This window comes from Fukomys damarensis, unplaced genomic scaffold (genome assembly GCF_012274545.1).
Source record: "Fukomys damarensis isolate Sample0158 unplaced genomic scaffold, DMR_v1.0_HiC HiC_scaffold_13, whole genome shotgun sequence".
In the NCBI taxonomy this organism is placed as follows: domain Eukaryota; kingdom Metazoa; phylum Chordata; class Mammalia; order Rodentia; family Bathyergidae; genus Fukomys; species Fukomys damarensis.
Genome location: NW_022900925.1, coordinates 20194153 through 20206812, shown reverse-complemented (window position 1 = coordinate 20206812; position 12660 = coordinate 20194153). Strand labels below are relative to the sequence as shown.

The following is a 12660-nucleotide window of genomic DNA, read 5'->3' as shown; positions in this document are numbered from 1 at the left end:
ATATATATATATTGGGGGAAACAACTTCCATGCTGATTGGAACACAGCAGCCTAATCCTCAAAGAGACATTTAAAGTGGCAAAACTACATGCATACACCAACACTGATTTAGAAAAATTAGTGAAAGCAATTTATTTTCCCAGGCCTCACCCAATCAAAGCCACTTCCCAAGCCCCAGACTTCACCTGAAACATTTATGTCCCTTCACCCTGAGAATATCTCTATACTTTAAGATCAGGACCTTGATAGTCCCCTGCAGGACCTAAGGACTAAGCTGTGGGGAGGAGAAATAAGTCCCCAAGGCTACTTCGAAGATTTTTCCAGCTTGGTGTGCTGCGGCACACCTGTGATCCCAGTACTTGGGAGGCTGAAGCAGGAGGATCACCAAGGTGTGAGAGGCCAGCCTGGGCTAGAGTCAGTTCAAGGTCAGCCTGAACTACATGCTGTAGTGAGACCCTGTTTTCAAAAGCCAGAGGAAAAAGGTTTTTCCAACAATGGTCATAATACTAATCTCTCGAAGCTGTGTGGGCTATGAGTGGGAGGGAAGGCAGGGCACTCGCCAGAGGTTCTTGACTGAAGCTAGAGATGAATTTTCTTACTCACTGCCACCCACCCCCAAAATTATCCATAAAATTGCCACAAATGCGCATTCTCATGGGAAGAGCAATCACAGCTTTCATCACTCATGAGTTCAGTGGTTTGAGAGGTTAAGGAAGAGCCATCAGACTAAAACACCAGTGTCAAGCACAATGCCCAGTCTGTACTTCATGTGCCAAGTGTTTGTTTGCTGTTGTTGTTGTTGTTGTTTTGGTACTGGGGATCAAACTCGGGACCTTGTGCTCGTGAGGCAGGTGGCAGGACCACTGAGCCAAATCCCCGGCCCCACCTGTACTTCACGAATCCCCGATCCAGTACCACCGTTCTTTCCCCTCTCCCACCCACCCTGACCCTGCTGTGGAAACGAGCTCCCACGCTAGCCCTTCAGGCCACTTCCGGAACATCTACTGGTTAAAAAAAAAAAAAATCTTTAATGGAATCCGTGCTCAAATAATATGTTACAACAAAAATATACAGAATGTACACAATACAAAAATATTTAGAAACCAACACTGTAGCTGTGTTTTCTTCTTCTGTTCTTTCCCCCCACCCCACCCGCACTTATTCAAGTCCTTGGAGGGGCAGTTTGTTGTTGGACACCATTTTTAAGGCAGAGGAGAATTAGTGCTTTGCAGTCAGCCCTCGGCACAACAGGAAGGATGTCGGAAAGGGCTTCCAGTGTACCCGGCAATCTGCGTTATCTGCACACTGAATTGGACGCTGGAGGAAGATCTAAGTTTTGTGGGTAATGTCTCCCGTAATGCTCTGAGCAAGAATGGCTCTCATGGAAATTGAGAGCTCCATTTGCTGGCAAAAGAGCCTCATTAGGGAGCTTTTCCTAATTAAAAAAACAAATGATGAATGATGTCATTAAAATAAAATTTCTCCTTTGAAGGCCTGTTTTCCTTTCCTCAGTTTCTGCGATTCCTCTCCTGTTTAACAAGCAAACGAGTCTATGGCTATGTGTGGGGATTCCCAGGTTTTTGATATCTCTGTCTTGAAAGGCTGACCTACCTCCACCAGCCTGAACAGTGACACCAGTCTCTCACTCCCAGCGTCCTGCCTGGCAGCCGCACTGGAGAGGGAGGTGGGAAAGAAGCAGAAGCCTAGAGGTGGGCGAGTGCCGCTGGGAGGGGGAACCAGGAGAAAGGGGATCTGCAGAGAAGGCTGGATGCCAAAACGTGAACCTTTCTGGGTCCTGTGACATGACCCTAGCGTCTCTGTCCCTGCCGGGGAGTGGTGGCTGACAGACAGACAGCAACGTGGAGTTGGTGGCCTGAGGTGTGGCTAAGACTCCCCCCAAATGTGAAGGATCCTGCCTCAGGTGGCCCGTAACAAGCTTTCATCTGGAGGCTGGAAGGAACTGGTGCTTCTCTGAGGGCCTTCTAGAACCTTCCATTGCCTTCTCACCCTTTTCTAACTGTCTCTGTGCCTCCAGTGGGGATGGCACGGTTCAGAGGTGACAAAGTCCTGTGTCCTCTACATCCTCACCAAATCTTCTCTTCTCAGGCTCCCTTCTGGGCCCTCAGGGTCCTCTCAGAAGAAACGGACTCTTCCACTTACACATCACTAGGGCAGAGATCAGCAGGCAGAGCACACAGGCAAGAGGCTACAAGCTGACTCAACTCAGCCAAAGGTGTGGGCCACACTGCCTCAGGGGGACAGATCTCAGTACAGCATTGGCACAAACAGGAGAATCCTAGGAGCCCCATGTGGGGAACAGAAACCATCTAGCAAATGCTGGGCAAAGAGGAGGGCCTTGGCATAGACTGCAGTGACTGGGTGTGTTCCTGAGTGGAAAGACCTTGCCCACTTCTTTGTAATCAGGCAGGACAGGAAGCCACAGTGGCCAAGACCCCCAAATGCTTGGTGTGGCTGATTCTCAATCTCTCCACACAGAAGGGCTCTGTTGGGCACAAGGCGGGGGAGAGGAAATCACCACAGTCCTACCCTTGCTCCTGCATGAACCCAGCCCCTGTGCCACCCAGGCCTGGGACTCTGTCCTTCTAGGTTGTCAGGGGTTGAGAGTTCTGGAACATGCATGAAGCGCTGGGCGTGGTGGCGCACACCTATAAACCCAGCACTCGGGAGGCTGAGGCAGGAGGATCTTGTGAGTTTGAGACCAGCCTAGGCTACATAGTGAGTTCCAGGTCAGTCTCAACTACATAGTGAGACCCTGTCTCAAAAAAAAAGTATAAAGGGATTGACATTTTTGTCAAAGGTTAGGCACCTCATACCCACTCAGGGCTTGCAGAAGCTCGTGATGGTACAATTCTGAGTGGTGCCTTCCCTGGAGGGGGCAGAAGCAGTGGTGCCCCCTGCCTGGGGAGAGGGTTTCCCTCCAGACTCGTCCTGGGATAGAGATGGAGGGAGATCATTCTCTCAATCTCATTCTCCCACTGGGAAATGGGGGTAAGAGAGGACTCAAAAACCTCCAAGTTCCTTCCCAGCTCTAAGTGTCTGAGTTTACTTACAAGTTGTCTTCTCCTTGACGCTCAGTGAGTCCCCAACGATTCTTGCTGGGAGCAAAGTTTTCCACCTGAACTAGAATTCCTTTTGCTATAGCTTCCTGTTACCTTACCAACTCAAATGGACAATATTCCTGCCCCAGCTTCTCTTGCATCCCAGATTTCTTCCTCCCCCGCCCCGGTTTTTTGAGACAGGGTCTCACTATGCAGCTGAGACTGACCTGGAACTCACTATGTAGCCCAGGCTGGTCTCGAACTCACAGTGATCCTCCTGCCTCAGCCTCCCGAGTGCTGGGATTACAGGCGTGCGCCACCACGCCTGGCTTCAGGTTTCTTCTAAGGGAGACAAGGGAGGGCATGTTTGGAAAGGAACGGCATCTCAGAAATAAAATAGAAGCAGAATGTGGCTGCAAGTTTCCTTTTGACGTCCCAGGAGAACTTGGTAGGGCCTGCCGTCTCCCTCCAGCATGGACCGTTTTTCCTGCTCATCAGTGATGCTCAGGAAGGTATCCAGAAGGGACAGATGACAGGAAAAAAGGGGCAGGCTTTGCTAAAACTAAGGACACTCAGCAACTATGCCACAGCATACCATGGCTTCCCTCCCCGGCACCCTTCTCTCTCCTTACGCAGATGCTCCACGCACACCTCTGCAATCTCTCCCAGCTTCACACTGTGCTTCCAATCACACGCACACACACGCACAAGCACAAGCACCCCCAACACGGTCTCCAGTCCCAAAAGAGGCACAAAGTAGGTTTAGGGCAGTGGAAAGGAAAGTAAAGACCCGGAAGTCAAGGCAAGGCATGGAGGCTGGCGTGTCGGTGTGAGATGTCAGAGTTCTGGGTGAAAGCGCAAGACAAGTCTAAAGTTGGTCCTGTGCCTTTCCTACGGCAGAAATTGGATGAGGTTTATTCCTCCAGTTTAGGTTCCTGTCATTTGTCCCTCAGTGCAAGACAGGGGCCTGGAGCCTACAGCATTTCCCTGTTCTTCCCAGGGCAGGCCTGAGCAGCTGTGCCCCAGTGTGCTCACTGGCAGGCCTAGGAGGTGACTCTGGTGACCCCCTCCGGCCCTCCTCTCACCCCAGAGCTCCAGACCCCGAGCTGTGGTGGGAAAACTGCCTGGCCTGCCACTGTCCCTGGGCTGGGGAAGACCTGCCTAGCCTCGGTAACCCTCACACCTTCCTTATGTCTCTTAGGATCTCCGCGTGGAAGATGAGGGAGAAGCTGCAACGGTCTGTGACGGGGAGAGGGGAGCCCGGGGAGCCAGACGGAACAAGCCCAGCGCACGGGGACAGCCACTGTCATCCTCCCCCAGCCGCCGGACTGGCTCCATCACATCAGAATAGCTGAGAAGTCACAGAAGCCACCTTCAGTTCCTCCACCAGTGCCTTTCAGGAAGAGCCTCCATCCACTGTCTGCTCAAATCTAAACCTCAACGTCACAGTGGCCTAGAGTCTCCAACCTCTCCTCCCTGGCCTCATCAAGCTGGCGATGAGAAAACGATGCAGGTGCCCCTCTGGATGCTGCTTCTCCCTCCCCTCCCCACCTCGTCCTCCAGCCCCTTAGGGAGGTGGAGGCAGCTTCAAGTCCAGAAGGGTATAGGCAAAGATGTTCCAGAAGACGGCGAACAGCACGAAGACGGTGTACATGGCCACAAAAATCCACCACAGTGACTGGTCCTGCAGCCTCTGCTCGTAGTTCCTCAGGACCACCACGCCCAGAGTGATGCCCACAGCCACGCCACCCAAGTGTGCCACGAAGCTGGGGTGAGGACACGGGGGATAAGCCGATGGGTGGAACCGGAGCCACACAGCCCGCCCGAACTCCATGCTCACTGCAAGGGACGAAGTGCAGAGAAGTCACAGGAGGGCCCTGGTGGTGGCTGGGAAGAAACCTGGCCCTCCAGCCACCCATTAATTCATTTGCCGTCACAAGGCCAAGTGCCACCTGTGCACTGAGACACAGCGATCAAGGAAGTTGATAAAACTTCTAGCACTTACAGGGTCTGGCAATAAACCAGCAAACAATTTCATACAGAAAGCAATTTCATTAAGAGACGCTTCCATGGGGGAAATTGGTGCTGTCGAATCAATGCCAGGCACAAGGAGGGGGACTCTTCGTCTGCAGGGTCAGGCAGGCCCTACCTCAGAGGAGACTCATCACAAGCAGACCAGAGAAGTCCCATCTTTGCAGAGCCACCTCTGGGGTCATTTTAAGCCCTGAGTCCAGGGACTCAGTTTCCCCGTGTGTCCACTGATATAAAGTCTCAGCCTCAGTGTACCAGGACGCACTGGAGGAACATTACTAATGACTTCAATGAAGGAATGGAAATAAATGATTGTAGCTCTCACCCCACCAGCTTTCTGGAAATTCTCCCTTCAACAATTTGAAGATGCCACCACCTGCAGGCCAATCCCTCCTTTGATGAACATTTTGGGTAGGCCAATCACATGGAGATGAAGCCTCCCCCACCCCCTTCAGCGGATGCTGTACCCTAGATGCGGTTTCCAGAAGGGATGGCTACTGACAGATGTGCCATCGTATTTCCTAATACCAAAGGAATACTGAAGGAACTTCTTTTTTTTTTTTCAGAAAACGCTATGTAGTCTAGGCTGGCTTGAACCTCTGACGATCCTCCTAACTGTCTTCACACCCAGCTGAAGGCACAATATTCTTATCTCCATTTTATGAGCGAGAAAACCAAGGCAAAGCTGACAGAAGGGACGGAGGTCTTTTCAGGGGTACGCTACACTCGTTTGGTGACTATTTAACCACCAGGGTGCCTCTCTCCGCTCTAACCTAGGATGCCAGAATCCACAGGGACCTCCATTCCTCCCAGATTGCCCAACCCTCTGCATTGGGCCCTGCAACTCCAAGGACGGCCGACAGAGGGTGGGAAAGGAGCAGCCTCAGAGGAGTGCTCAATCCTCCCAGCCCTGCCTGGCACCAGCACACTTCTGGCTTCTAATTATTTAACAGTTCCTGGCATCAATGAAATAAATTTGAAAGACAATGGTTCCAACACCAAGTCAGCATTTTAGTTTTCATGATGCCTAGAGCTGGATTTCTCTCTCTCTCTCTCTCTCTCTCTCTCTCTCTTTCTTTTTTGATACCGGGGATTGAACTTGTGTCTTTGCACTTTTGAGGCAGGTGGTGGCACCACTGAGCTAAATCCCAGGCCCTAGAGTTGGATTTTTATAAACAGTGAGGTTGCTGCTTCTCTTTTCTATCTCAAAAGCAGACAAAAAAGCATAGTCTGAGCACACAAGGAGGCTATGCCAACCCCACCCCCATCTCTTACCCCTGCTGCTCTGCCTCCGAGTCCATGGTTTTAAGACTAGAAAGTCTTCTCTGTGACTAGTACAGACAGCTAAGCTAGGTAGAAGTATTATAGGCAGTCAGACGGGGCCAGGTCCTCGAGGGACTCGGTGCAGAGGACGAGAACACAGTGGGACTGTGGCTGCAGGTGCATCAGAAGAAGATTAATGTCACAAGGGCCAGCGTTACACACTTCCCTAAGGGATCAGCGGAAGTTAGAGACTATTGGTACTACCCTTTTGGGATTTCCCGTATAAATAAACTGTTAGCTCATTGGGGCGGGTCATCCTTTCTTAGCTACTAAGACTAAAGACAAGACTAAAACTAGATTATTGACTAAGGTTAATGATGTCATCCATTTGTCCTCGCTACTCCTGGATCAATGTGAGCCAAGCGGCCACACTTGTGATCTTACTGGTTGATTAAAATTTGGGGGGGGTATAGTTTTGACCCTACATTGTACCCACCTCGTGATTTTGCTCTATAAAACTTTCTCAGAGGTAGGCTCATTGGTAGCTCACTTAGGACCCCTTTCTGTCTCTCAGGTGCTATTTCTATTCCCCAATAAATTTCCCTACTTTTTTTTTTTTTTTTTGGTACCGGAGATCAAGCTCAGGACCTTGCACTTTTGAAGCAGGTGGCAGCACCACTGAGCTAAATCCCTGGCCCTCCCTAGTCTTAGCCTCTGCTGTTCCTTAGAATTCATTCTTTGACTTCAGGGAACACAAACTCAGCCTATCTGACATCTAGCAGGTTGGGAGTTACATTTTTTCCCCCCTATCAAATGAGAGATCCTCTAACCCTATCCAGGAAACTGGATCCAGAGAGCCCATCATTAGGTTGGCGGAGGACTGGATGTCCTCAAAGCCACCCAGAGGCTAAGAGGCAAAGAATTAGCAGAGCCTCATAGGCCAGGCCGACTTGAACCCGTCCTCCTCCTACCACAGCACGCGGCTGATCCAGGCTGGGAAAGCCCACTGCTCCCTGCCCCGTCCAGCTTGGCTCAAGTGTGGGGCACTGGAAATGGCACAGGCCGGCTGGGTGACCTTGAGCAAGGAACTTAATTCTCTGAATTCAACTTAATGATATCCACGTAAAGGTACAAGATCTCAGTGATGAATGGAACTGTGTTGTTTACCTTTAATGTACCAATAAATTTAATGGGGAAAAAATAAAAATAGACTTCATGACAACGTCATCATGGGCATGTTCTGAGGCCTGAAGGAGAGAATACGTTTTCTCTTCCCACCTCCACCGCTGTCTATTTCACAGTAGCCCTGTGGGCTGTCTCCTGCCATCCAGCCCACTCCCTACTCTGCACCCAGACTGGTTTCCTGCACCTCCGGCCTGTCAGTAACTGCTGTGTTGAAAGCCCTCCAGTGACCTCCCGGTGCATTCTGATGAAGAACATCTTTCTCTTTTGCCTTTAAAACCATTACAATCTGACATTTCTGATCTCACCAGCTTTATTCTCGTCACAGTCTTACACACAGCCGAAAGCCTCATTAGTCAGTTTTGCTCCCAGCTTGCTGGCTGTGACCCTCCACCCACCTCTGCCTTTGTTCTTGCTGCCCCTTTGCACGACATGCCCCCCTGCAGCCCGGCTACCTGCTGAACGCCTATTCACATTTAACTCCCAAATAACCTCTGCAGACAGAACCGACCTGTCCCAACCCTGGACCCACCACAGCCTTTTTGGGCTCATGGATTAGTTACATTTTCATACCCTCTGAAGCTGCAAGTTTTAACCCATGCATGTGCGTGTGTGTGCAATATGCACATAATCTGAATGGGGTCTCTGACTTTCAGCAGAGGATCTCAAAGGAACAACTTTACAAACCTACAGGTCAACGAGTGACTTTTCTTTTTTTAAAAAAACAAGTTATTTTTCTTGATCTGAGTGTTTTTCTTTCTTTTCTTTTTCTTTTTCTGAGCGCTTTTTTGTTCACATATTTTATGTCCACAAAACTATGAAGAAGGGTTAAGAAGCAGCGAGCGTAGGGGACAGGCTTTCTCACACCCCCACCTTACTTCATGTGGCTGATATGCCTCACTCTTGTTTTGTTTTGTGTTGTTCTTTGACTAAAAGTGCCTGAAAGGCAAAGACTGGGCCATCTCTTTGTTTCTGGGCCCTGGCACCAGGCTTCCTTCCCCGCCTGTCCATCAGTACTTACTACAGATCAAGGCCACAGCCATCCGCAGCAGCTTGAACTGACACTTCATGCCCGACCAATTCTAGGAAAAAGGAGAGAGTTCTGTTAGCTGCAGATCAGGCCAAAGTGTGGCTGAGTCACAGAGCACACAAGCACGACTTCGAGATTTGGGGAATGGTAAATTTACTCCTGCTGTAAAAACTCCTGAGCTTCACTGACATAAGCAGAGAACCTAGAACTCAGGAGATGCGAGTCCCTAACCATCTCCCTCCCTGGACAGACAGCACCAGGAGAGATGCACCAATTGCTTCATCCCACAGTTGACAAGGGATGCTGCTGGACTGCACACCAGGTAATGTCGAAGCAGAACCGTCAGGATGATGAAAGAACTCAAAATCCTGCCAGGGAAGCCTGGCATGTGGTGCACCTCTGTAGTCCCACCAGCACTCGGGAGGCTAAGGCAGAAGGATCGCTGGGAGTTCGAGACCAGCCTGGGCTACATAATGGGTTCCAGGTCAGTCTCAACTACGTTATGAGACCCTGTCTCAAAAAACCAAAAAGAAAAAGAAAAGAAAGTTCTGCCAGCGAAGATAGAATACGGAAACCTGGATGTACCAGCCCAAAGACAAAGGGGACAAGTTCATTGTTATCAAATGTCCAGTGAACAGCAGGAAAGGGCACATTCAGTGCAAACTGTAACAGAAGACACCATGGATTAAAAACGTCAGATTTTTTTTTTTAAATCTCCAATTCTAATAAGCGGAACTGTCCAAAGATGGAATGATCCATGGGGGAAGGGAAATCATGAGTTTCCTGTCACTGAGGCTCCAGACAAGAACATCACGTAGCTCAAAGAGAATGCTCCAGAGGAGGATCGGGCATCAGGAAGGGGGTACACCAGAAGGCCTTCAAACAAATCCCTCTGTCCCCTGAGGATCTCTGCAAACTCTGAATCCCAAAGTAGATAGACAGGGTACAATTATTCACTTTACAAAAGGATTTTTCACTGTACAAAAGACCTCACCACAGGGTACCTTTGAAGAGCACTCCTGTGGTGCATTCAAAGCCCTAGTCCCTTTGCACAGATGCACACGCGCTGCTCTCAGACTCCAGCTCCAGACCTTCCTGGAACACACCAGCCTCGGGAAAGGAGGCTACCGGGCAGAGCCAGGGGACTTCGGCTCCCACTCTCCACCCAATCTGTCCTCTGGCTGCCCAGGCCCCACTACAGCGCACATTTCACCCTCCTTGGAGGTTGCAGCAACTTCCATTAAACTTTATGGCAGCCCTGAGTACTGGCACTGACAATACCATCTATGAAATTGTCACCAGAGCAAGCAGGACCTGGGGAAGCTGCCAAAAAGAGGGAAAAATCCTTGTGGCAGTTGGCTTCTCGCCCACCGCCTGCCTCTTCTCCACTGTTCCTCACTGACCAACGAGCCTTTCTTCCCCAAAGCTGAGGTGGGCAGCTCATGGCCCTCTGGAAGTGGAGGTCTGACCTCCGCTTGCCCACATGGCCTGTGCTAAGAAGCAGACGGCCGGGTAGTGCTGCCCCCTTCTGGTGTCCACAGCAGGACCATGAGTAAAATGGGAGTCAGCGTCTCTGCTGGACCTGGCCACCGCGTCTCAGGGAGCCTTCCACTGGAGATGGGAACCACCGTCTCTTATTGCAGGGGCGCCTTCCAGTCCCTGGGGGGGCTCCCCACCTATGGGGAGGCCTTGGGAAGGGCTCAGTTACTCAAGTTTTCCTGCTATACTTTCAGCCTGTCTTCCTGTGATATCTACCCTTGGGTCTCTGTCTTCACTACCTCTCTCTTTCTTTTCCTTTTTTTTTGGTGCTGGGGATCGAACTCAGGACCATCTGCTTGTGAGGCAGGTGGCAGTACCACTGAGCTAAATCCCCAGCCTCTCTCTCTCTTTTATTACTTTGACAATAATTTTTTCTCTTTCAGATGAGGCTCATTACGTTGTCCAGGCTGGCCTATAACTTGTAGATTCAAATGAACTTATGGCCTCAGCTTCCAAGTAGCTAAGACTAGCTACTCACTTGTGGGTGTTAATTTTCTCTTAAAAATGAGACCCAGCTGGAGCTGTGCGTGGTGCAAGCCTGTGATCTCAGTACTCTAGAAGGCTGAGGCAGGAAGATTGAAAAGTTTGAGCCCAGCTTTGGGCAACTTAGCAACTTAGTGAATCTGTCTCAAAAAAAAAAAAAAATAAAAAAAAGGGCTGGGGATGTACCTTAATGCAAAGGCCCTAGATTCAATCCACATACCACAAGAAAACAGAAAACAAGCCAGGCATGGTGGCACACACCTGTAATCCCAGCACTCGGGAGGCTGAGGCAGGAGGATCACTGTGAGTTCGAGAGCAGCCTGGGCTACATAGTGAGTTCCAGGTCAGTCTCAACTACATAGTGAGACCATGTCTCAAAAAACCAAAAAAAACAAAAAAAAAAAAACCAAAAAACAAAACAAAACAAAAGAAGAGTAAGGCCCATGTTCACAACAGCTGAATGCACAATGGTCAGAAGTATCCATGGGTAGACAAATGGGTATTATTCAGTCTTTTTTTTTTGTAATTTATTTATTTTATTTTTAATTGAGTTTATTGGTACTTTTTAGGTATACAGTACAGTTACATTCATCATTGGGATCTTGTACCTTTACATGACAGGTCTTGGTTCTCATTTTTTCCCCATACCTCTACCCTCCCTTCACCCCCTCCTTAGGATATTATTCAGTCTTAAAAGGGGAATTCTGCCAAAAGATGGAGAGCAGTTAGGAAGGGAAAGTAAAAAGAATTAATTTTAAAAAGGAATCCTGATATGTTACAACATGGATGAACTTTGATGTTATGCTAAGTGAAATAAGCCAATCACAAAAGACAATATATGATTCCACTTATATGAGGTACCGAGGGGAGTTGGAAAGCAGAAGGGAAGTTGTTGGGATGGGGAAGGACATGAGGAGTCGGTGTTTAATGGGTACAGAGTTCCACTTGGGGAAGATGGAAAAGTTCTGGAGCCAAGATGACGGTAGGGTCTGCACAATGATGTGCATGGACTCAATGACCCTTAACCGTATGCCTGAAATGGTTAGCATGGTGCACTTGGCCAGGTGCACACTTGTGATCCCAGCATCTGAGAGGCTGAGGCAGGTGTATTACAGGCAGATGAGTTACGTAGAGGCATTACAGGCAGTCAGATAGGGCTAGGTCCTCAAGAGGGTCATGACAAAGGAGAAACACACCACAGATGCAATCAAAGACATATCACTTCAAAACCTGGCTTCAAGATACAGACAAGACCAGATCTACATACTTCCTCAAAGAGTAAACACTGAACCTGGTGAAGTCTAGACAGACATCAATCACCCTGGTGGGTAACGAGAAGCCTCTGGACCCACCCCTTCCTAGGAGAATCTTTGCTCTTTCCATCCATGCTTGTTATGTGACTTGTTTCCCAACTGGACCACCATTACCTAAGTGACTGTACTTGGTTTTATTTATTTATCTATTTATTATTTTGGTACTGGGGATCAAACTCGGGCCTTTGCACTTGTGAGGCAGGTGGCGGAACCACTGAGCCAAATCCCTGGCCCTAAGTGACTGTACTTATAACCTTGTCCATGGCAATGGCCCACACTATACTCACATGGGTTTCACCCTATAAAACTCCTCTCTATAAAGTGGGTCCCCAGCTACCCACCTGAGGTCCCTCCAGCCCCTCAAAAGCTATCAATAAATATCTTCCTACACTTAGCCTCCTTTGTTTCTATAATTCATTCTTCAATTTTTAGAGAATAAGAACTCAGTATATCATACAACAGGTTGGGAGATACAGTATTTCAGTATTATTTCCTGTAATAGGAGAATCACCACTAGTTCAAGGCTGGCCTGAGCCACACAGTGAGTTCAAGACCAGCTTGATCTACATGGCAAGACTGTCTCAGAAAAAAAAAAAAAAGAGAGGATATTTTATGTATGCACACTTAGCATAATTAGCTCTCTATCTGAAGACAGTATCTTGTTCACTGTTTCCTGAATACCAGGCAAAACAAGGTAGAATGCCTCATCCATGTTCCCTCCGCTAAGGTCTTCTAATTCCATGTCCTCTCTGGGCCCACT

The 12660-nt window shown here is 49.1% G+C and overlaps 1 protein-coding gene across 4 annotated transcripts in view; it reads right to left on the bottom strand.

Annotated features, from left to right (window-relative positions):
* Positions 1-3341: 3341 nt before the first annotated feature.
* Positions 3342-12660, bottom strand: part of Rhbdl3 (rhomboid like 3) — a 49586-nt gene continuing 40267 nt past the window's right edge. For 3 of the 4 annotated variants that reach the window (XM_019210397.2, XM_033762892.1, XM_033762891.1), the window contains 2 exons: positions 8557-8617; positions 3342-4898 (listed from right to left, as the gene is read on the bottom strand). In XM_019210397.2, the coding sequence (XP_019065942.1) occupies positions 4490-4898; positions 8557-8617 (470 nt within the window). In that variant the 3' untranslated portion in view covers positions 3342-4489. The remainder of the gene's footprint in view (positions 4899-8556; positions 8618-12660) is intronic. The other variant, XM_019210398.2, reaches the window with a different exon arrangement.